Source organism: Lonchura striata, chromosome 19, assembly GCF_046129695.1.
Source record: "Lonchura striata isolate bLonStr1 chromosome 19, bLonStr1.mat, whole genome shotgun sequence".
Classification (NCBI taxonomy): Eukaryota; Metazoa; Chordata; class Aves; order Passeriformes; family Estrildidae; genus Lonchura; species Lonchura striata.
Genome location: NC_134621.1, coordinates 1133065 through 1158417, shown reverse-complemented (window position 1 = coordinate 1158417; position 25353 = coordinate 1133065). Strand labels below are relative to the sequence as shown.

At 49.1% G+C, this 25353-nt stretch overlaps 1 protein-coding gene across 4 annotated transcripts in view; it reads right to left on the bottom strand.

Annotated features, from left to right (window-relative positions):
- Positions 1 to 25151, bottom strand: part of MYH10 (myosin heavy chain 10) — an 81239-nt gene extending 56088 nt beyond the window's left edge. For all 4 annotated transcript variants that reach the window (XM_077787316.1, XM_077787318.1, XM_077787317.1 and 1 more), the window contains exons 1-3: positions 25097 to 25151; positions 22196 to 22572; positions 11517 to 11673 (exon numbers count right to left, since the gene is read on the bottom strand). In XM_077787316.1, coding sequence (XP_077643442.1) covers positions 11517 to 11673; positions 22196 to 22540 — 502 coding nt within the window. In that variant the 5' untranslated portion in view covers positions 22541 to 22572; positions 25097 to 25151. The remainder of the gene's footprint in view (positions 1 to 11516; positions 11674 to 22195; positions 22573 to 25096) is intronic.
- Between the last annotated feature and the right edge of the window lie 202 nt (positions 25152 to 25353).

Here is a 25353-nt window from a genome sequence, read left to right as displayed (position 1 = left end):
GCCAGGGCGCTCCCAGGGCTGCTCCATCAGTGCTACATGGCAAGGACAGCACACAAGTGTCCCACAGCCTCAACTCCAAGCTTCCAGTTATTTCCTTTTTCCCATTTTCCTGCTGGGCTAGCACACAAGTGTCCCACAGCCTGCCACTCCAAGCTTCCAGTTATTTTCTTTTTCCTATTCTCCTGCTGGGCTAGCACACAAGTGTCCCACAGCCTCAACTCCAAGCTTCCAGTTATTTTCTTTTTCCTATTCTCCTACTGGGCTAGCACACAAGTGTCCCACAGCCTGCCACTCCTAGCTTCCAGTTATTTTCTTTTTCCTATTCTCCTGCTGGGCTAGCACACAAGTGTCCCACAGCCACAACTCCTCAACTCCAAACCTCCAGTTATTTTCTTTTTCCCATTTTCCTGCTGGGCTGGCTAGCACACAAGTGTCCCACAGCCTTCCACTCCTCAACTTCAAGCTTCCAGTTCTTTTCTTTTTCCTATTTTCCTGCTGGGCTGATAAACATGGGAAGAGATCTGGTTACAGAGATGAAGCACGCCTGTTTAATTTGTGTTTGTCTTTAAAATGTTGCCTGGTTACTCCCTAAATTATCATCAAACACTTAGCACTGTGAAAGTGCCTTGCAACAAACACCTCTGCCCAGAGCCAGCGGGAAGAGTGACAGGCACAAGTTTGCTTGCTGGGCACCTACCCGGCCAAATGTGCCCTGACACACTTCTGGGCACCAGGAGAGTTCTGTTTATCCTACATTTCACCTCCATGGGCAGCCTGCAGGAATAAACCAGCATCGTGCCCCCAGTGACCCACCCAACACTCCAGGGAACCCCCCCAGGAAGCAGGACACTTGCTAATAACACAAAGTTGATTTTTCAAGTTTTAACACCTAAATTTCACCGAGTTAAAAGCGCTCAAAGCTTTAAAGAAGCTGAAGCTGCACGTGCCCAAAGCATCTGATGTGGCACGTCCAGCAGTGTGGATGTTCTCAGTTCAGTCAGAGAGAAAAAAAAAAAGATTTTTCCGAGTTAGCCTGGCAGAAATTTTTCTCTTTTTCTCTCTGAACTGAGAATATCCACATAGCAGTGCTCCAGGAGCTGGGCAGTATCACTGTCAGCTTACCCTCCTTGGGAGGGTTCAGGTGACTGAAGGATGGAAACACCACAGGTATCTCCAAGAAAGGTGAGCAGGATCACTGCACTATCCTTCCAAAAGCTGAAAGGAACCTCTGGAAGGGACAAACTCTCAAGGACACTTCAGGAAAAGCCATCTCTCTTGGTGCACCTTCAGACTGCATTTATTTTTTTTCTTCTTGCCTTGTCATCATCAGCTCATTCATATATTGGTTGGGTTTTACATCCAACCCTTATTTCTTTGGAACAGTCAAGCAATGAACTCACAGAAATTCTCATTCTTTCTCCTAATTAATTTATACCAGAGGAAGGATGAAGTTCAGATGCAGCCTACTCCTCCTGGGTATCCAGCAGTTTTAAGTCCTAGAATAACAAGATTTATCCACTTTGCTCCATCACTGCCCCGACACTTTTCTCTGAGAGCACTGAAAGTGCTCAGACATCACTCCATGCAGAATTACATCAACCCTGTCCCTGCAGCCCAGCCTCACAGGCCAGCCCAGCAGGGCTGCTTTGGATCACTCCAGTCGCCAGCCCTGGGTGCTCACCTGGCATTTCCCACAGAGCCTGGCACAGGACAGAGCCAGGCAGTGCCTGCTGCTCCTCCTCTGCTGCCCCAGCAGTGCCAGCTCCAGCTGCCACAAACCTCTGAACCAGCCTGCATCCCACTGCTGCTCTCACTGCAGGATCCCCAGGGCTGCAGTGAAGGGACAGTAAAACTCCTCTTCACTCCGGGGTGCAGCACTGATGTAAACGCTCCAGGTATCCCTGCTACTTGTGAAGTTAAAATAACAGCTTTTATTAAAAAGGAAAAAAAAATAGCGGTTCTATTCCTTCCTCTGGATCGTTTCAGATAAATCACAAGAGCCACGCTCCACGTTTGCTGCTGGCTGAGCACTTTAAGTTAAAAATTAGCAGTGATACATGGCAGAGGTCACCCAAAGCCCAGTCCTGGCTTACCCTGCCACTGGTTACAGTGACCCACAGCACTGGAGACAGGGACTTCTGCATGTCCACACCACACTGGGTGACCACGCTCGTTATTCCCTCACCCAGCACAGCCCCGGCCTGGGAGGACTCCAAGCTGTGAATTGAGACTATTTTAGAAATCACGAGTGAGGCATTTGCACCATTAGCTTGAAATTCCCCAAATTCCTGAGGAGCAGAGTGTGACGTGCTGAGCTGGCAGCCAGGGCTGAGTCAGCACAGAGGACAGAACAAACAGGACTCTGTCCTGCCCACGGCACGCCAGCACTGACAACTGCCTTTCTGCTCCACTTTTTAGCCCTAACTGAGTTACAGGAACCTCAAATGAGGTTTCATTTTCGCTATCAGTCTTTGACTCCCTTTATGAAGAGAAGCTTTAGTAGAATTAATTCAGAAATTGCAGCAGCGCTGCAGTTCACTGTTCACGTTTGTGAACAGCAGTCCATGGGTAACGTGCTGCTCACCCAACAAATCCAAGCAGGGCTGGGGTGACTGAGGCAGCCCTTTCAAACAGGGGCTGCTGTAATTCCGGGCAGGAGCAGAGCACACAAGGCAGCTTCAGCCTGGAGAGCAGCAGGGGAAGCTCCTGGTGCCCACAGTGCCCAGCTCGGGGCCAGGCACGGCTTGTGAGCCCAGGCCAAGGGCTGGGGCTGCCAGGAGGGCTCCAGCAGCTCAGCTGAGGGGCAGGGACAATCCAGAGGGAAAAGCTGCCCTGGCATTGCTCCCTGATGCCACAGAGCCACGGGCACACGGGAGCAGATCTCTGCCTGCCTGCAGCCCTTCCCTCAGCACGCTCCCAAGGAGCTCTCCCAGGAGAAGTGAAAATCCACACAGGCCACCCCTACACTTACATTTCAGTCCTTATTTGCATTCTGCTTAGCAGTAACCCAAGATTAGCAGGAGCTGGCAAGCCACAGGCTGGACAAGGTTTATTTGGACTGCAGAGCACTCAGCACAGCAGTGGTTTCCATTCTCCATCAATCCTGTTTAAGTTGTTCTACTTCCCACATAGAATAACGTTGTTTGGACAAAGATTACACTGTCCACTGAGACAATGACTCAAGGAGGCCCTTTAGTTTTAAGATCTGCCATGTAAGCTCACTTGTTTAACTTTTGCTCTTCTCCTTTCCAAACAATAAAGCACAAACCACTTAAAAAGAGGGGCTGGCAGCTTTCACTCCAGTGCCCTCTTTCCCAAGCTGCTGGATCATGCCTGAACTGCACGAGTTTGGAGAGATGGCAAGTGTGACAGCAGTGCCACAGCAGGGCACGGCGTGCTGCAGTGCTCAGCCACACACAGGGCACAGGTCACCCCACAGAGCAAGGCCAGCCACCAAATCCTCCTGCAAATTCCTGCTCCAGGTATTCCTGTTCAGGTATTCCTCACCCAGGCTTTAAGCCCTGCTATATCCTGAGGCACAGACTACCAGAGTTTAGCTCTGCTGTTTAAAAAATTTGCTTTGTGCTGTTTTGGACACGTTATCTGCAAATTTCAAGTAATTGCTCTGTTCCTGCATAGGAAGAGATGGGTGGAGGACACTCCCTGTTCCCTGTGCCACTTCAGATTCAAACTTCTGTTCCATCTGACCTGAGCTGTCATTTCCTTACTGAACAATTTTGCTCATTCTGGTTGTTCTTCCAATGTCTCCTGTTCCATTTCCCCTCTGCCCACAGCAGGGCTGTGCAAAGTGCAGATTAAATCACAGAATGACTTGGTTGGAAGAAACTTTAGAGATCATCCAGTGCCACCCCTGCCATGGCAGGGACACCTCCCACTGCCCCAGGCTGCTCCCAGCCTGGCCTTGGGCACTGCCAGGGATCCAGGGGCACCCACAGCTGCTCTGGGCACCTGTGCCAGGGCTGCCCACTCTCCCAGGGAACAATTCCTGCCCAATCTCTAATTTATCTTCTGCTTTGTCAGTTTAAATCCATGCCCCCATGTCACTCCATCCCTTGTCCCTCTCTTGGAGCCCCATGAGGCACTGGAAGGGGCTCTGAGGTCTCCCCAGAGCTTTTCTTCTCCAGGCTCAGGAACTCCAGCTCTCAGAGCATCCTCCTGGTGCCTGCCCTGGCCTGGCTCCAGCAGCTCCACATCCTCCCCGTGCTGGAGGCAGCTCTCACCTGTGTTTGTGCTTGGCATGTACTCTCAGTCTATATATCCTACAACTATTCCATTATTATAGACTGATTAGATGTATTATGAAAATAGGAAGAAAATGTGTCAAGTCTATGGTAAAAATGTTTCTTAGATTGTTCCCTTTTCCAATTACTCCTCACATTCTGTGCCTGATTTACAAGCACAGCTGCATTTAGGTGTTCCCAGACCCTTCCTCCCTTCAGCTCCTGCTCAAGCAGCAGCAGCTCCAGCATTACCAAGGGAATTCATCTTTCCCAAGAGGTTTATGCACAAAAAGCACAAACAGAGGAATGCAGGTTCCAGGGTTTGCAGCAGCAACTCCCAAACCATAAAAAGCACAAAACAATGGGTAAGATTGACAAATCTTTAACCAGTTCTTTGCCCACGTGAAGGCCTTTCCTCACACTGCTTACAACCCCCCTTGGCTTAGGATTGTTATCAAGTTCCTTTTGGAAAGCTGATGATGGGTGCAGTGGTCTCCAGATTCTGAGCAGGACCCTCAGAGATGGCACCAGCAGCTCACATCTGGCTGCTCTGCTGCCAAATGTTGTTGTGCAGCACAGCCCATCAGCTCTTCCATCTCTGAGATTAAGGATTTGGCTCTTGCAGATTTTCTATTTTCAGCATTTTCTATTTACTAACCCTTCAGAGAATGACTTCCTGCTATTTTCCTCAAATTTCCACAAGAACTTCCCTGTGCAACTTCACAACAGATATACATAAAGAGGTAGATACCTATTTTTTCCTGCTTTTTCTTCTGCATTTTCCTTCTCCACACCATCTGATGGCTTTACCACCACTTTGAAAAAGCCCTAGAACAGGATGAATTTGAATGCCCAGGGTGATCAGAAAGCCACGAGCTTTTATTCACCTTCTTCTCTGAAACAGATGCACAATAACTTTAACTCTGAGTCCTTGACGAAGCCTCCCCAAGTCTGCCAGGAATTCCTGAGCAGCCAAGTACCTGAGAGCATCATTCTGGACAGGTTTGGAAAGGAAAGAAGGCTGGAGATACACCAAAATTTGGTGTACACACCAAGAAATTGGCAATTGTGCTGCTGAAGTGAGCCTGGGGTCCAAGACAAGGAGCAGGACAGCAGCAGCCCTCGCCTGTCCCACTGGTAAGGGATGAACCCTGCTCTCTGCTCCCGTGCTGAAGGATAAACTGGAGAGGCAGGGGGAGGCAAAAGGAGCTGCAGCAAGTGCTGGCAGTGGCAGCTATGGCATAGCTGCAGCCTGAGCTCAGCACCAGAGGAATGCAGGCAGGACTGACAAAACCCAGCTTTGTGCAGGGCTCAGCCCGGCCGGGCTCTCCCCTGCTCCCGAGATTAGAGCACGCTGGAGGCTTTGTTACATCCAGGCATTGCTGCTTGTGCCTGTCATCTCCAGGCTTGGGCCAAGCAGGAGAAATTATCCATTTCACAAGCACCTAGAAACAAAAGGAGTTTAATTTAAACGAAAGCTTCAGTGCAGGAGCAGGTGCTGACTGAGTAATCGCACAAAATGATTCATCTCATGAATGATTGCCCAAGTTGGATGCACTTAGTCTTGAATTCCTGTCTGTAGGCACAGGCACAATTCAATTATAAGGCCACCTTGCATAGCAAGTTTTAAAATTAAAGTAATCTCTGGTTGCTCAGAATATCTACCAAAAAAGCCCATGGAAGTGGCTCATCTACTGCAGCACTGCACCTCAGAAGGGCGCTGAGGAAACTAAAAATTCCTCATGTAACAATTGTCACTCCTGTCTCATTTGTAAATACAATAAAGTTACTGAAATTATGCAAAAAAAGATGCCAACTTCCAAGCAATTAAGCCTTAAGAAAGAGCTGTTCACTGTAAATATCATCATGCCTAATTAAGTGCCCAACCTTGAGCTGAGCAACAAAAAGGGATCCCGTCACATTTTGACACAGAGAAGGACAAAGGTCAGTAAAGAACTAAAACGTTTCCAACCCTAACAAAAAAAGTTGAAAATGCAGTTTCCAGATCTAGATTGTGTAAACTCAATTGAGCTTGTTCAGTAAGAACTTACTGATGCCACTCACAGCTGACCAAGCAAGGTGCAATCATTTCAACCATGACAACTCCCAGCCCCTGAATCACACAGGTTTAACATCAAGAGACACAACACAAGGGGAAGGAGATGAAATATTGCAAAACAAGTTCAGCTGACAGAAGTATTTGTCATTTTACTTCCAATACATAAAGAATGAGGCAGGAGGCTGTTTGAGCATGATGGATTTTAGGTTTTTCTACTTCATTTCTTGCTTCAAGAGTCTCCCAGCACTCAGCCATGAAGACACTGCATGTGCCACTCCTGGAGGTGTACAAACACCCTGGATGTTAATGGTGTCATCACCTGAGTATTTATATTCCACATCTGCCTGAGTGGGCCAAGTGAAAGCCCAGAATTCTCACTGTAACAATAAAGGGACCTATAAATCCTTCACGTGGCATTTACCAAGCAGCCAGTTCTGCTGGGATCATCATCCTGCACTTTGTAACTCCTTAAAAGCCCCTGGGGACCCTTTTGGGAAGTCAAGATGTAATGAAAATACCAAGAACATTAATGGCACATTTATCAGGTTCCACCTGCTCCTCACAACAGAGAACACCAACCATCACTCCCAACTCTTTCAGTCTCAGAGCAATTTTTCCCTCTTCCATTTGAAGATTTAATAGACCTCTAAAAGGAAAAAAAAATTGTCTTATTTTAGTTTCAATTCTTTTCTTCCATATCTGGGGGTGGATATGCCCCCAAGGGAGGAGTTAAATCAAGATTAACTACAAATATAGATCAATAAGATGTTTTTAAGAGAGAAGCACTGCACCTGTAGGCAGTTCTGGCTTCTCCAACACCAAGTGTTCCCTCTTACGCTGTTTCCGATAAACCTTCTCTGCAACAGGATTAAAGGCAGGCCTAAAATATCAGTGCTAATTTGGTGCTCATCAAGATGTCCTCAGGGAAACAGGATAAAAAGGAGAGACTAAGCATAATTATACAAGAGTAATATTAATAGGCGAGCTGGGCTTTAGCACCAAAAAGTCAACAAGTTTTCCTTAATATTTCTTCTGAAACACTTGTGTGTCACTGGATAAAGAGGCACAATAAAACAAAGCCATACTTCCTCTAGAAATCCAGTGGGAAAACTGGAAGGGAAGAGGGAAAAGAGAAAGCCAACTGTGGAAAAAGCACTAGAGAAAAATTAGCGAGTGCTGCTTTAGCACTATCAAATCTCCCTTGCTGGTAAAGTATTGTCACGGCCCCATCAGCCCTAGAAAATTCATTTTCTTAAAGAAAATCCTGCTCTGTGGCAAATTTCCATGGCCCATAACTTTGAGCAGGACTGAAGAACACTAGCAAGGCTTGCAAATTGTATAACCAAATAGAATTAAGGTCAACATTGTCCCAGGGATTAGGAGAGCAATTCCTTATGATCATATCAGCAATGCTCTGTGGGACCAGCAGCAGCCCTACCCCACTGCTGGGCTTTATTCCAGTATTTATGCCCTGGATATGGGTACTCCCTGCTTCACCTTCTCCTCAGGGAAGCCAAGGGAAAGCGCAGGAGAAATCCACTAAACCACCTGTGAAGTAACACCCTACTACCACAGCACTTTGAAAAATAATTACTGGGGGAAAGAGAGGGGAAATCCAGTCTGGAAAGCTGAATTGCAGGTTATTATCTCCTGCGGTCAGGCACTGGGTAATGAGTCTTTTCCTGAAGAGAAATCCTGACTGGCATAACTAGAATGCAGCCCAGGACTTGCTGGTCCCAAACCAGAGCAGTTTGCTTTTCCCTGCAGAACCTGCCCCAAATCCCTGCTCCCTCACAGCTGCCCCACATCTGCAGCGCTCAGCCGTGGAGAACAATTCTGCAGCTCCCAGAACTCGTCCTGTCCTCCTGGGGAATTCATTCCCCTCCAGACCAGGTCTCAGAGCTCTCCCCACCCTCTGCCCGTGTCTTTGCAAGCACTGACCCACATTTCCAGCCCGCTCCTCCTCCCCAGAGGCACAGGGAGGGCTGACCTGGGCAGCCAGGGGGGCAGCAGGTCCCCCCAAACAGGAATTCTTCAGGGGACCAAGAACAGAGCGGGATTTGATGGCTGCAGGCAGCAGTGCTTCCACACAGACCCTTCCCACCACAGCACACACAGAACTGCAGGGATTCATCTGTATCCCCAGTTTGGGGAAATTCAGAGTGTTCCAGGAATGTTTATGACAAGGAATAACTACGGAGATGCACATGCACCAGTTCTGCTGACCAGAAAATCCTCAGCTTTCATAATCTAAATAAAAATCTCCACTTTCTTATTTAAGCACAAATATTAAACGTACAAAACCTCAGCAAAGCAGAAACTGGAAGCTGAGCTGTGACTCTCCATGCTCTGAATTAGAGGCATGAAAGCACAAAGAACCTGAGTAACACTTTACTCACTGAGCCCAATTCTCAGCACAGTAAAACTGTGGTTTCAGAAACCAGGTTGCTCAGAGTCACAGCTCAGGTCCAGGTATCCTGTTAATCACAGTAAACAGCTCACAAACACCTGCAAATGAATAGTTTGTGATTAGCTGCAAGGAAAATAAACATGATTATACTGCACAAAATACCACTGAACAGGCCAGGAAAATCCAGCCAACCACTTTCATTAATCTAGATTAGTGGCCAGGATATTTCTATTAGGGGAAGGCCATATTCTCCAAAGGAATGGCATTCTTATGGTTTCAATTTCAGGTTTGAATCCTAATAATTAAACTTCAGACGTCAAATACAGGAAGCACAGCAGCCATTCCTATCAAAAGAAACCTATGGACATGCTGGAGCAGCAGAAGCAGGATTTGCAATAGTACTGGAAAAACTCCTCTCTGCCACAGCAGCTACGTGCACAGACACAGACAGGAACTGCACAAGAACACTTTTACAAGTACATGGCAGTAACTTATCAGCAAAAGCATCCTGGCCAAGGATTCTGCTGCAAATAAATGCCTGCAGACACCTCTGATGATTAATCTCAAGTGTTTTGATTAACCCAGCTAGTTCTCGGTTAGACACATCTTACTACCAGCCAAAACCTCCAAAATATTTTCTGTTTCATTGAAGACCAAGTGCTGACTAAAACATGAGGCAGAATTAGAAGATGAAAGAAATTTTGCACATTGTGTTAAATACTTGATAGGGAAAACCTATCCTCACCAACCCTGGGCACACTCAGTAGCTGACCTTGTGTTGCCACTGATAACCAGAAAACAAACAGAATAATGTAATCATCTGCTACTGTTAAGACAAATATTATTTGGTGCTCTAATGACTACAAAACCTTGGTTGTTGTAACTGCAAGTTTTATTTACATGGAGACAAAGGCAGTTCCCTGAAGTGTCTCTGCAGCAGGGGCCCTGGAAGCACAGGAGCAGCGGGGCAGAGCCAGAGCCCCCAAATCCACCTGATAAAAACACTCCCTGCTCACCCTCACCAGCACTCAGGCCTGTGCTGGAGTTTTTATTTATCCCTGCAATGCAGTTGTGCAAGCAAATCATCAATGGGAAATTCACCAACTCCTGCAAATGCCTCCTAAAATAAGCAGGGAGTGGCTCCATACAGGTGAAGGGCACTAGAAACACAGATTTGGTTACCCTTAAACAAGTTATTCCCCAAATAATGCATTCCATTGCATGGATTTCATCTACTCTTATTCCAAGCTATGCCTTCATTAGTTCAGATGAGAACTCAGACTATCAAAACCAAAAAGAAAGTAACCACAGAGAGATTTGGTACAAGATATAAACCTCCACGCATCAGAAGGAAAGAAAAGGGGACTGTAACCAAACATACACCACCGTGTGCATTTTTTTTAATTCCATCTTCCAAAAATAGTAACATTTGTCCATGTAGCAGGATCTCCAGAGAAACAAGTGAGTACCAGCAGGTATGTGAGCAAATATATGGAGCACCCAGAGTGTGGTAACTGCTGACATTGACTTACTTTATTAGAGGACATTTGTCTCAAGGACATCTCAGTGTATTCTTGAGACCATTTCAAGAGGTGCTTTCAGATTGGGAAGCACTTAATCACAATGCACTTGAGACTGCTACAACAAACTCCTTCAAATAAATCTTAAGGTCTGCTCTGCCATTACTCCACATGCACTCATTAGGCATCCTCTGATCTGAGCTGTTAGAAGCTGTTGTTCTGGCCAAGAAGCCAGAGTTTCTTTTACAAAAACACATGAAAACAGAGTCCCAGGTATCCACTGGGAAGCAGAACAATACTTGGTGGCCCCAATTTGCTGCTCTCCCCCGGCCTGTCCCTGCATCACCCCACTCTGCTGGCACAGTTCTGAGGTGAAAGGACACTCACCAACCTGTAGTTGATTATTAAGCAGCCCTAAAGACAAAGTCACAATTCAAGAAGCAAAGACTTGTGCGATGCATTTAAAGATATCAAGTGTCTTAAAAAAAACCCCAAAAGTTAACATTTAAATGGTTGGTTAACCTGGCAGCAGAAACAGCTTTCCCTCAGCCTGTGTGAAGCAGGTCAGACAGCTCTCCCCTCCTTCCAGCCCAACACACAGCAAGGTGTGCAGAGCTGCCTCTGGGTCACACACCTGGCTGCAGACAGCAGCCTGCTGTCCCCACACCTTTACAGCCCCTAAACATGAATCAGCACTGGAACGAGCTGTGCTTCCAAAACAGAAGAAATGCAACTCTGTCAGAAATGCAACTGCCAGTTCAACAGCACGTGCTCGTTTCTGTCACGTCAGATTCAGTTTTTGTGTTTGTCCAGCCTTAAAGACAAAATTCAAACCATGAGCCCGGCATGAACTCACTCTATTCTAATACAGATACAGACCAGTTAGGAGAAAAATAATTTCCTCCAGGTTAAGTATTTCCCTGACCTCTTTTGAACTCAAACCCACCATTGTTCCATTGTCACCTTGGATTATTTGCCAGCTGCCAAAACACCAATATTTTTATAGCACTGCTTTTCCAATCCCCTCTTTTGCTCTTCCTTCATCCACAGACCGTGCACATCATCTTTGGACATACAACTGAGCTCTTTTTTTTGAGGAACAGAGTATTTCTGACTCCGCTCCCAGAGACCCCAGCACAGCTGTGCTGGTGTCACCTTCCTGCTGCACCTCGGCGTGTCACACAGACTTTGTGTGACACAAAAACTCCGATGGCACGTGGCTGGGCAAGGTGCAGGCCCTCTGAGGAGTTGGCAGGTAGCTGTGGAAGCCAGAGACTGCTCCTTACCTTGCAGCATGCACCTGTAGGCAGACTCGGATATGGCGTAAATGTGTGGTGGCATCTCGTGGCGCTTCTTCCCTCTGTACATCTCAATAATGTTCTCTGAATAAATTGGGAGGTTCTTGTAAGGATTTATGACTACACAGAACAGCCCTGAATAGGTCTGGAAAAAGAAAAAAACCAGCAAACATTCCTGTTAGTAAACAGTATTGAAATAAAGTCGTAAAGAACAGAAAGCCTTTTCAGAGGTTCTAGAATATTTATCTTAAATTTGAGGTGCTTTTTGTAGAGCAACTTAAAGTACACGCTATATTCAAATTATTGGTTTCTAGTTCTCTTAAAAGGCTCTTTAATTACGTGCATAAAAAGTAATTTAAAGATAATACGCGTAGGTAAATTTGAAGAGGAGTATCTGATCTCATTCCCACAGACATTTAAATCTCTCTTCCGTTTGCCAAGTTCCAGCTTTATGGACATCTTTTGATGTTCAGCTCCTTCAGTAAAATGTGCATTCCAAGTTTTTTTCATTTTGAAGGAACTGATACTATCCATTGCTCTGGTAAATAATCCAGATGAGGGAAGATCCCATGTCAAACCTATGTCATCATTTCTGCTATCCTGCCACTGTCTCATGTCTGTCCTTCCTGCCCATCAGCCCCTCAGCACACAGAGGGGTCATTCCCTCCCCTGTCCCAGCCCAGCTGAGGCACAGCCTGGCACCCAGCCCTGCAGATGTTTCACACCCTGCTTGTGGACCAGCAGAGCACCAAGGAACCAGCAGGAACTGGACATGGCTGATTTCACGGAGACATTTCTGCTCAGCCAAAATGCCTCCAGTGATCAGGGCTGAGCCCACACTGAAGCAATGCCCACAGGGCTGCACTTCCCTGTGACCTTTTGGGGACATCCCTGGCCCCTTTGGGTCCCAGGCAGCACAGCCTCCTGCAGTGAGCTCCAGCCCTGCTCCCTGCAGTTATCCCTGAGGAAGCTCTGGCAGAACAGCCCTGGCAGGAGAAGGGCCCTGGGTTAGCAGGGAGGACAGAGCAGCCTGGCCTGGCTGGGATCAGAGGCTGAGCTCTGACAGACACTGCTCCCTGCACCCACGGGTGCTCCCTGTCCCAGGAACTGCTTGGCCCCAGCCCTTCCAGCAGCACAGCTGACTGCTGCTCAGAAAGCAGAATCTCTCCGTTCACTGTTATCTCCCTCCTCACACTTGGACAGTGTGTTCCTTTTGGGCACTGCTGAAATCCACATCTTTACCAGCTCAGGAAGGCAGCAAGACAGGCCAGGCTTGGCAAAAATGTCAGGAAAAACCACGTTTCTTACCTTTGCAGGTTGAAAGGAGAAAAAGAATGGGGAGAACAAGCAAAAAGCATTAACAGCTTTTAAGAGTTCAGAGTACTGAATAGGTCACTCAGGATGTAACATTTGTCCATTTTAAAAAGTATTTCTGCTACACTGGTATGAACACAGTAGCTGACAGTCCCAATCCGCCTTTTTTATTCTTTTGTAAGTATAAAATATTTTATTTGGAGGAAAAGGTGCCCCTCTGTCCTTTCTATACCTCCACCAGCTTCTGGAAAGACAGGCAGAAGGTGTTCTCTGAAATGAGTCCAGGAGCACCATCAGCAAAGAAAAAGAACTTGGTTTTAAGCCAGATATCCTGACATAGGGACATCTCATGTCCTTGCAGGAAAATGCTCCCTCTGCTTTAGTCAGATCTGCTGGATGATAACTGCAGGGCCTTGCCATTTAAACAAGGTATTTATTTCTCAAGAGAAAGGAAACACATCTTATCAGGGCAACTGAGCCAAGCATAAAGAACAACTTATCAGCCATTAACTCAACATAACATGGGGCTGTTGGCAAGTGGGCAGCTCCTCCCCAGCCTCCTTTCCTACCACTGTCCCTCCTGCCAGCATCAGTGCTCTTGTCCTTCCCCACTGCCCTGGACACTGCTGCAGACAAATGGCAAAGAGAACTGGCTGGAAACAGCAGCACTTCCCTGCCCCAGCTCCTTCACAGTCCCTGCTGAGACCGGGAGGGAGGGAAGGCAGGACAGTTACTTTAACAGCTTGGTACAACCACACAAGGAGGCAATTAACTGCTGAACAGTGGGCACCCCTTCCCAGCAGCTCCCTGTGCTCAGCTGAGGTCACCCACATCCCTCTGCCACCACCAGCAGTGATGTGCAGGCTCTGGGAGCTGCCACAAGCCTCCCTTCCAGTCCAGCTCCACGTGAGGGTAACCAGAAGAGAGAACACCTTTGCCAAGCCCACCACAGAATCACAGCTCAGAAGCACGGAGCAGCTCCTCCCCTGCTATTGGAAATGCAGGTGAAGCTGCTGGGAAGGAATGATGATGTCTGACTCCAGAAGGCTGAATGATTTCTTTATTATAACTATACTATAATATGTTAATATACTATTTAAAGGAGATACTAAAATTATAAACCTACTTTCTCTAGCTACCATATCTAATTCACTCCCAACTCGTGACCCTCTCTAAGAGCCCAGCCCCTGGTGGGTTGGATTGGCCATCAGACTCAAACAATCCTCACCAGAATCCAACCAAGCACTCACCCCAGGGAAACAATTCTCCAAACACATTCCACATGGGAAAACAAGGAGAAGAAACAGAAATTTTCTCTTTCCTCTGTGCTCCTCTATGAAAAGTCCTGAGAGAGAGAAGCATGTGCCTGGCCCAGCTGTGCTCCTGCAGTGCAGGCACAGCTCGGGAGAGCTGGGGACAGGAATTCCCAGGGCCAGAGCCCAGCCAGACCTGTCCCAGCCAGCTCTGAGCAGTGCCACCAAGCCGTGCTGAGCCAGCAGGGCTCTGGATGCTCACCCCCAGCACTCAGAGCCCTGCTCTGCTTCTCACCCACCCAGAGACTGGAATTTCCCTGCTGGGCTCCTCACCTGAGCAAGGACACAACTCCCAAGCTGGCTAAGCTGAAAGGGAATCATGCAAAACCCACCTGCACTGGTGACCCTCCTGCAACACAACACCTCCACTTCTCTGCAAGCTCACCTAAACTCTGCCTTTGTTTTGGCATTTTGTGTTCCCAAAGGAAAGCTGTTGTTTTTTCCCCAGAATCACTGCCCTTACTCAGACATAAACAATCAATCTGGTAAATAATTTTTAAAAATCTTAAGTGCTGGGATAAAACAGTTCTTTGAAGATTATCCTTCTCTCCTTCCTCCAGCTGCTTTGGCATCTTTAGTTGATTTCCCCAGCACAGACATGGAGTGTTACTATTTTAGCTACATAAAAAATTAATAACCAAGAAAAGCAGACTTAACAAACTTTATCAATAATACCTAACCTGAAAGCCTGTCCAGGCTAACTCCTGAAGCAGTAGTTGATGAACCTGGAAGGAATGGAATAAGTAAAGCCCAACATAACCAAACCAGAGAAGGCCAACAAATATCCTGGGCAACTGAAAAGGGTTAATTGAAGAATCTTTATATCAAATAGGGCCAAATTAGAAGTTATGAAGCACAAAATTCTACACTTTGCCAGTGCTGGGGTTCATTTATTTGAAGCTAAATCTAAAGGAGAGGTTTTTATCCTAGACCATTGCCTCTGTGCCATGGCAGCTCTTTGCATGCAGCACCTTGATTTCCTGAATAAGTTGCCCAGTTCACTCTCCTGCTGCTTCCCTGCAGAATTTCAAAATGAGACCTTTTTCAAACCAGCACCACTCTGCACAGCCTCAAGTTATTCACAAGAAGATGGAACTGAATTTTCCCCATTTCCTGACTGCCATCTCTTGCAGAAAGCAATAAATGAACATATTGGTGGGCTGGCTTCATGGCTTGGCAGGCAGAGAAACACAGAAAGGATGCTTTTAATGAGCCAAATTTAATTGGGAGGGACCAAATGGTACCAAAATCTTTCACAGCTGTTTCATAACTGCAAGTCTCACAGTGTATCACTGTGCCTGAAAAAGCAGGGAAGGGCTTTGTGCATGGAAACCAAACACATGAAAAGTAGAGACCGTTTAAAACCCTTCAAAAAAGCTTCTTGGTGAGCAGCCCCAGGAGGAATTATCAGGAATATATACACATCTGCTTAACAAATGGACAGCCACTTAATGAAGTCTATCCTGCAGTAGTGGACTCTGATGGAATTGTCAGGTGGGAACAAGAGCTGGGATCAGCACTGCTGAGCTGCAGTAACAGCCCAGGCTGGATGGAGAGCCAGCCTTCATTCATTTTTCAGCTGACAGAGGTGGAGGAGCACATTAAGAATTGAAAGGCAAGCAAAGATGCTGATTCACCTTGATGGATCAGCTGTTTGAAGACATTCCTGCTTTTCCCAGGCACAGGCAGCAACAACCCACAGGCACAGGACACCCTGGCATGCCCTCCCCAGGCAGGGCTCCAGACACCACCAGCACAGAGAGGTTGGTTATACAAGCTCCCCTTCAGGACACTGAATGTGCACTTTGAAGGGTTCCAGATGCTTCCAGCCTGTATCCAGTAGTTTTTCATGCAGAAATTTGGGTTCTGGTAAGCTGTCCTGACCTGCAGAGTTCAGGATCCCAGCACTGGCCTGTTTCCAACGCCATTCCATCCCCACATCCTGGGAGGGAGGTGGCTGTGAGTGAACTGGCAAACAACATGAGTTACTCCAGGTGAAAACACTTGGGAATTCAGGCTCCATCTGGAGTGAGGCCTCATGGGCTGTCCTCCCTTCCAGCACACCCACAGAGGAGCTCTGCAGCACCCCAAACACAGCCTGGGCACCTGTGACACAGTCTGCAGCACCCCAAACACAGCCTGGCATCTGTAACACAGTCTGCAGCACCCCAAACACAGGCTTAACCTTTATCTGCAATTCTTCACATAGAAAAGGTGACAGAGCCACTCTATTGCCATATAAATAATTAAGCTGAAGGAAGCAGCATCTAGCCAGCTCTCATTGTTGCCTGAAACAGAAACCAGCATTCCCAGCCCAGCAATACATGCTTTAAGCACTGCCCCATAACTAATGGAGTGGAGCACACTCCAGTTGATAAACTGCCCCAACAGAGCATTTTCTTTGCCTGGCTTTCACTTCCTGGGGTTACAGACTCACCTTTCACACTCCAAGCTAAGTTCCCTGAGCTAGACATGGTTTTCTCACAGAGCACCTTTTCTCCCTGCAATTATGCAAGTCAAGCCTTAAAGAAGGGCAGGCAGCTCTCGGCCCCAGAGGGGATGAAGGTGAAGCTGTGCCCTGGGGTGGGGACAACACTGGAACCAAAGGGGTCCCACAAGGGCAAGGAACAGCCTGGGAAGCTCAGGTCAGAGAGGATCACAGCCACAGATTTACTCAGGGCAGCCCAGGAGGAGGATGACAAAGGGAAGGAGCCCTTTGTCACATACACCAGGCAGCAGTGGAAAAGCTCAGCCCACAGCACGGCTGGTTTGTGCTCCACAGCTGGGCCGAGCAGAGCTCAGCAGTGCTGAGTTTCCTCACTCACAGCCCGAGGTGATGTGCTCAGGGAGAACCCCCCAGCCCAGCCCAGGCCATGCCCTGCCAGCTCCTCCTCTCACACAGACACACTCAGGGTCACAGCCTGGCCTTGGAACTGCCTCACCACAGCAACTGCTCGGAGCTAAAACTCGAGCTGAGCTTGCACAGGGCCACAGAGCGTTCATATCCTTGCACAGGGCTCTGCATGTCAGAGCCTGACTGCTCCACAGACAGCCCCACAGCAGCCCTGCCACAGGCGTGGGCTGCAGGGCTGTCCTGCAGCACGGTGCACCCACCTCAGCCCTTGCACAATGCAAATTCCTGCTCTTTCCAGGCTCCTAACCCACCCTTTCTTACAGAAACACACAGTTTGACAAGAACAAGCCCTTTTGCATACCTCTGCTTACCTGATTCACTTCCTTGAAGTCCCTCAGACATTTCTAACCCTGCACACAGCTCCCTCAACTTGATCACGTTTATGAGTCTTCCAAAAATCAGAGTCAACATAAAAAAAGTTCTTGTGTCAAAGCAGTTCCAGCAATGTGAACCCCAGCATCTCTTGTGCCACATGCTGGGTGTAGTGGATCCAGTGGCTGGCTTGTGGTAGGAAAGAGAATTAAGTAACAAACTCCATTTCTTGAAGGTTTCTTTTAATATAAATCTTTGACACTCAATAACATGAAACATTCCCAACTGGACCAGCAGGAAAATTAAAGCAATTAGAACACAGATGCTTATATAATACCACAGATTGTTCTAGGTTACACTCAAGCCTCACAGGAGGCAGCAGCTTAAAGACAGCTCCTCCAGTGCAGGGCTGTAAGAGCTGCCACCCACAGCAGGCTCTGGAACTGGGCACTGGGGCACAGCTCTCATTCTTTCCCTCTTCTGTTCCAATAAAACGGAAAGTACATTCAAAAGTGAAATAACAGGGCTGCAGACCCATTACAGAGGTTACACTTGCAATTATCAACAAATACCTGCTGCAGTGTTTTACTTGCACAACAGTGAGCACATTTTCTTCTTCCCTGGTGCAAAGAAAACCCAGAGCCCTGTGCCAGGAGAGCAGAACCAGCAGGAGGCTTCCAGGAACTCAAAGCCTCACACAAACAGCTTCCAACACTTTTTCAAAAGTCTTGGCTTAAAAAAAACCATGGGGGAGTGGGCAGGGAGGATAATGCACAGCTCACTGGAGTCTGGGGAGTGTGAAGCTGAATCTAAACCTTTCCTCAAGCTTCACCAGCTTGCTGTCCTTCCTCTAGGAACAGCAGAACTCATCACTCCAACCTGACTCACCCCACAGCACACACACCTGGGTACCTGTCCCCACCTGAGCCCCCAAACGTAGCCCAGGGCTCCCCAGCATCCCCCACCAGTCCCAGGAGACCATCCGGACACTGGCATGGAGGGACACGTTTGAGAAATGCTGCTCATTCGAATCTTGCTGACTGAATGGGCTCAGGAAGCAGTTAAGGAGAAGCTGCAATGATTTATGGGGTATCAGAGGGCCACACAACCACCTTGGGCAAGGCCTTCCTGCAGGAAAGCTGGGCTTTTAAAATAAATCACTATCAAGCACACTGAATTTGGAATACCTTGGGTTTTACTGCAGCTTAGTTACACCCTGTGTCTGAGTGAGCAATTCCTTCATCCCATCCTGCTGCAGTGGGAACTTCTGGCATGAGCCAGACTTGTGGTGCTGCCAGAAAAGGACTCAGACTCCAAAGATTACTGGTGGGAGATGTGCCACTTATCCCAGAACTGTTCAGTGCTCACCTGCACTCACCACTCAGACCATTTCAGCCCAGCCACCTGCAGCTCAGGTGCTGGAGTCCCTGGAAAATCAGGACTTTGTGGCAAACCAGTACAGCCATGAGAGACCCACTGGTTTTGACAGGCTATTTCTGTCCACAAGAGGTACTTAAGGTGATGTTTCTAAATGTAAAATACATTTTAAAAGTGGGATTTAAGAGTCTTGCCATCAAAAGAGCTTTAAATTGCTGGGTAAAGTGTCACCTAATGTCTATCACAGCTTGTGATAAAGAATTAGGTGTGGTCTTGAAAAAGCAGCATGCAGGGCTGAGGGACCCTCACCATCCACTCCTCCCAATGGATTTCTTTTCTCCATCTCATTGTCTGATTCAAAAACTCCTTCCCCCCACGAAATCACATTTTGCAGACACAACTTGAACATAAACCAAACTCTAGGGCTGATATCTAGAAGCCTCCACAGTGGCATTTTACATGCAGGTCTCATAAGAATGAAGATGTTTCCTCAGCCAGGGTACAGAGCTCTGTGAGCCAAAACCTCTGACTAGAACTACTCCTTCCTTAAACCAACACCTCCAGAAAGTCACCTGGAACTCAGTTCATGGGATAAGGGCATTCAGGAAGCTCCATAAAACCAGTCTGAGCAAAATCACGTTTATTCTAAATCTTCAAAGGACCTCCAAGCCTGTGGGTATTCCTCCTGGGTGCCCTCCCAGTGAACCACCTCCAGCTCCTGATCTGCAGCTGAAGGATGTCACTAATGCAGCCTGAAGCTGGGATTAAAGCTGGACACTCCAAAGCAGGGCAGCCACAGCAGTTCAGTTTTGAACTGAGAATCAACGTCCACAAGCATTTACAGAAGTAAAACCCACTACAGCAGCATGTGAAGATCAATTCAGAGCATTAGTGAAGAGAAACACTGATACCCCTAGAAAAGCACAGGATTTGGGCAAGTTCAGCCGTGAAACACAAGGGAGAGTGAAAACTCCAAGCAAGGGCAGAAACAATGAAAAAACAACTAAACTACCTGCTGCAGGTGGCTGCACCTTCACAGAGCCAGCACTAGCACTCCAAATAAACCTTGTGGCAACCAATGGAATGGATGATGTTAAACGTGGAGCAAGAAGTTAAAGCTATTTCATCTCCAGAGCAAAACTGGGATCACCACAACTGACACTCCAACCACCTTTCCCAGCATTCTTGTACAAGTGCTGCTCCTTTTCATGCTCTGTGCTGCCAAGGAAGGACAGAGCAAGCCCTGACACCATGCCTTTACAAGCCCTGATCCTCCCTGCTCTCCACAGCTCAGCAGTGGTGCTCAGAGCCTGAGATCATGTCACTTGGCAGGCACCAGAGATGCTGCAAGTTCCAGAAACTGCTGGCCATCCCTACTTGGATGTCAGATGAAACCCTTGGAGTGAGCATCAGCAGCCAGGTCACCGTGGGCCTGAGTCAGGCTCCTGTTCCTGCAGCAGCGTCATGGGGAGAGCACAGCCAGATGACTGCAGCCACCCCCAGAGCCCTCAGCTCTGTCCTTTCTAGGGATTGAGAGGAAATGTGTGTCTGCTTCAGCTGCCATTCCTGCATCCTTCACCTCCTAGAAAGGCAACACCCCGCGCTGCCTGTTGGGAAATTCCAGGACACCTGATCAGATTCACCACCTGCACCTCAACTGCTTGAGACCAACACCAAAATGCACCATTTTCATTTGGTTTTTATGGGAGTACTACCTGCAAATCCAAACCAGCTCCTGTCAGCATGGCCAAACCACCAGAACTCACTTCAGCTCAGCTCACTCTGGCTCTCTTCCTTACACCAGGCAAGCAGGAACTGTGGGCTGTGCCAGCAGCAGCAGTGCCACATTCATGGAGTTCAGGGATGCCCCACAGAGCCCCCACACTCAAACAGCTCGAGCTCCTGCAGTGTCCCTCTGGCCTGAGAATCTCTGCAGCATTCAGTCCTCCACACACCCCAGCACTGCCCTCCTGCCACCTCCCAAAATCCACGTGCACCGAGCCCCCTGCGTGGCAGCAGCATCACACAGCCAAGAGCAAGCTGCAGCCTGCCTCAGCAGAGCAGCAAGGAATGCTCTCTTCCTTTTGGTCAGGCACCTGTAGGACCTCAAACTCCACATCCATGGCCTGTGCCTGCACCCCCTGCACTAGAGCTTGCTGTGACATTTCAGGCCTGCAGCTTTTTAACCTTCACAGTGAAATAGAGCTATAATAGCTGTAATGAATTTCCTAACAGCCATAATTAGGATTGATACACAGACTGAAAACTTTTGACCTATCAACCTGTTTACTTTTAGTTTTCAATCCAGTCCCCATTAATTATGCAATTAGTTTCCCTATGCAGCAATCATTCCAGAAGTATTTTTCAGCCATCTCTGCTATGAGCACCTTGGTTAAAGCCTTGGAAGAGGAAGCTGACAAGGACACACAAATACAAAAAAACACTTTGTAGTTGTACATAATTTTTAATGAGTCCAAATATTATCAAGGGTCAAACTAAAAACGTACCCCCTAATCCCCAGATGGAGGGGAAAATGAGCCAACTATCAGGACTAAATGCAAAGCTTTTAAAGTGGATTTAACTTTAAGTGTTTATAAAGCGAACCAAGCATTTAAGCAGATGTTCCAGTGTCTTTTGAGACAGAAAGTCTCCTTGTAGCTGTTCCTGACTCCCTGACCCAACAAGTCACTGTGCAACCAGTCTGCCAAGAGAGCAGGAGCTGCTCCTGACTGCAGACACAGACCTGGGACAGAGCCCAAGGGAGGAGCAGGGTCAGACACAGCACCAAGGGCACTGCGATTCCCAACACCAGAGCAAAATGGTGATAAGCCAGATGTTCAATCAGTGCTTCAAAACCACTGGAAAAAAACAAGCTTTATCTTATTGGTTTATTTTAAGCACTTGAACACATCTCTTCCTGGCCACTAGGCAGATATTCAGTTCCAAAAAGACATTTTGCACTCCCAGTGCTCCCAAACTTCATATTTTAAATACCAGCAGAGCCTCTTATTGCCATTTTTAACATGCAGCAAGTTAAAACAAGAGATGTGCTCATTCACATGAACAGTTAAACACAGCAATCCAGCAAAGTGAGGGCTTGCCACCTCCCTCAGCTCAAGGAAGGCACTTGCCACTGCTCACTGGATCAGTTCAGCAGAAGGCAAGTGCTCCAAGGAGCAGCACCTGCAGAGCCCCCCAAGCTGCCATTTCCCATTCTGTGGCTGAAAGATGCTCACAGAATTGTATTATTTGTTTTATGACATAGTTCTAGACCTGTACACAGCACAGAAAAAGACTTTGGACTCCTGCAAACGCTGGGGATACAAAGTATTTAGGCTGCCAAAATCAAAGCCAATACCTGCTCTAACAGCAGGGATGGCAATCGGGTAAGGTCAGCTGAATTAGCACCCAGAAGGAATCCCATAATTACTACTTACATAGATGAGCCCAGAGTAATAGCGATCCTTTAAATTGTGCAATACAGAGGCTTCGTTTAAACAGGTTAATTCTGCCATGTCTTCCACTTTGGAGAACTTGGGAGGATTCATCTTCTGAACATCATCTTTATTGACGAGCGCCTTCTTCCCGTTCTCTGCCAGTTCAACCAACACCTCGTCCCCTTTCTCCTCCTTGATGCTGGCAGCCTCGAAGCCATGGCGCTCCGAGGGGATCCACACCAGCTTCTTGGCAGTCCAGTCGGCCTGGGTGGCAGGGTTGTAGATGACAGCCCTGTCCACGAAGAGGTAGCGCTCCGGATCCTCCTGCCCCGACCTCTGCGCCATCCCGCCAGGAGAAGGGCTCCGCTCCCAGTCACCTGCCAGAGAGAGGGAAAGCAAGGAGAAGTTACACACCAGCCTCGCCCTGCTCCGTGCCACAGCAAGGAGCCACCAGCAGCACCTTCTCCATGGAGCCACCAGCAGTGGCACCTTCCCCAGGGAGCCACCGGCAGCACCTTCTCCATGGAGCCACCAGCGGCGGCCCCTTCTCCAGGAGAAGCAGCGCCAGGCACCACTCCCAGCCTGGAGAAGCTGCTGCACAGCCGGGGCCCTGCTCACACACACCTGTGCCACACCAAAGCTCAGTTACCTGGCAGTGTCACCCACACCCCGTGCAGGACAGCCAGCAGGGACCGGTTCCAGCTGTGCAGCAGCAAGGGAGAGACATCACAGCAAGAGCTGATGGCAGGAAAAACACGCACTGGTGTTCTGGGCTCAGATAAGGAACAAGAGCAAACAGGGCAGAAGCTTGGCACTAAACTCAGCTGTGATGGAACAGTGAAAAACACAAATACAGAGATGGATACAAACCCATAAATCTGCTCACTGGATTCTGCTGCAAAAACCAGAAGGCGGCAAGGATGAGTTTTAAAAATGTGGATTTTCAACTACAGACAAGAACTTGGGACACTTGGGGCTTTTGCAAGCCATCAAAGCAGCTAAACCTTGCTCACATTCTTCCTGAAAAGCTTTGCATTTCTACAGCCTGCTCCTGTTCTCAGTCCTGAGTGCTGACATCACCATATTCCAAAAAATGTCTCCAGATCTCAAGTTTACCTCCCGGCTCAAAGCACCGCAAAGAATGATGCTGGATTTTCCAAGAGCTCCACGGGTAATTTGAAGCAGAGAGAAAAACCACTGACTGACAAGAGCCCCTGCACACTCATTTTACCTGGCTGCCTCTACCCAAGAGAGGCCCCTGCCCCTTCTGCAGGCACTGCCATCACAGCCAGGATTCCTGGAGCTGGCAGATCCACCTGGAGCTGCCCACAGAGCACCAAGGTAAAGCCTGACCCCTGGTACTGAGGACTTTAAACGTCTCGGTTTGTAACACACAACATCTTCCCCGCTAAAGAGCCTCACATGGGTACGGAATCCTTTCCCAGCAGGTAACCCAAAGACCAGCTTGGGAACAAAGCCAGGGAGGCTCCCAAACTGCATTTGTGTCACCTTTCCCACTACAGCACGCACCCTGATGGAAGTTCTGCAGCCCAACCCTCCTAAGAAAGTGTAATTAAACAGGATATTGTGTCTCCATCTAAGGTGGAAAGATTTGTTACATTGTCCAACTTCATTGCAAAGCAAGCCTGAAGTCACTGAACCCTTCAGAGGTGCGAGGAGAAGATCCTTCAGCACAGATGGCTTAATTCAAATCAAGATATGATGACTCAACACTTAAAGTATTTTAGAAGAGCCTCTCCGAGAAAATTCCCATGAATAAAGATGGAATCATCGAGGGGGCACCTCGAAGTGATAGCTGGACTCTTCCACCAGGAAATGGAAGGTTTAGTCAATGAATGCCACATTTGGCTGGAGAAGTCCACAGATGAAACAAGCGAGCTTTGAAAGCCACGTGAGAAAGGTGACTGTCCCCACCGTGCCAGGCTGCAGCCCGAGCCCCAACAAAGCCCTGGAACACCAGTGCCACCCTCGGTGTCAGTCCTGAGCTCCCCGGGCAGGTGAGACCCAGCCCAAGGCGGCCAGGACTCCGTTTTTACACACCACGGGGCACTGAAACCTGAAGGTCAAATAAAGCTCATCCGGCAAAACGAATCATTATTGCAGCCCGACGGAATTAAAGGGTGAAGACTGAGATGAATGCGTCCCTACACGAGTGCACGCACCACGAACGGTGTCACGGGCTTGAGAGCCGCTCCCGAGATAAACCCAAACATCGGGGGAGCACAAGCACGGCCAGGGTCACTCCTCCAGCCGGGCTTCCAAAGCCCATCACAAAAGCCCCTCTGCAGAGGCAAAGCAAGCTGCAGCTCACCCTACGCAGGGCTCCTCCGCTAACAATGGCATTCAAATGAAACACACAAATGAGCGCATTTATCATGCAGGAATCCCAACAGACGACGTGCGAATAAAGGCAGGAGAAAAAAAACCCCAAAAATCCAAAAAAAACCAAACCTAAAAAAAAAACCCTCCCGCACGCTCGGAACAAAAGCGGGCGGGGGGCACGGCGGGCAGGGCCGGGCCGGCGGGGCAGGGCCGGGCATCCCCGGGCCCGAGCAGCGCCCCGGGGCCGCGGCCGCGCTGCCGCCCGCCGGGCCCGAAGGACAAAGAGGCGGCCGCGCTCGGCCCGGCGGCGCCCGCAGCCCCGCGGGGAAGGCAGAAAATGGCCGAGAACGGCAGAGAACGGGCGGGCACGGCCGAGCGCGGCCCCCTCCTCCCGCGGCACCGGCGGCGCGGGGGAGGGCGGCGCGGGCGGGCGGCCCAACAAGGGGGTCTTTGTGTGCCGGGCCCGCCACACCCCCGCCGCGGGCGGGACCCGCCGAGCCGCCGCCGCCACCACCACCCCCCGACACTGTGCCCCGGTGCCCGGCCCCGCGGGCTCACCTGTGCCGCGCCGGCCGCCGCCCGCCCGCCGGCTCCGCCGCGCCCGCTCCGCCCCGCGCCCGCCGCGCTCCTTTAGCGCCGCGCCGGCCCCGCCGCCCCCCGCCGCGCCGCCCGCCCCCGCCGCCGCGCGCCGCGCGCCCATTGGCCCGAGGCCGCGTCCGTCAGCGCCGCCGCGCGCTCCCATTGGTCCGCGCCGCGGCCGCTCTCCGGCCACAGCCATAGCAACCTCCGCACGCCGTGGGCCGGCCCGCCCCCGC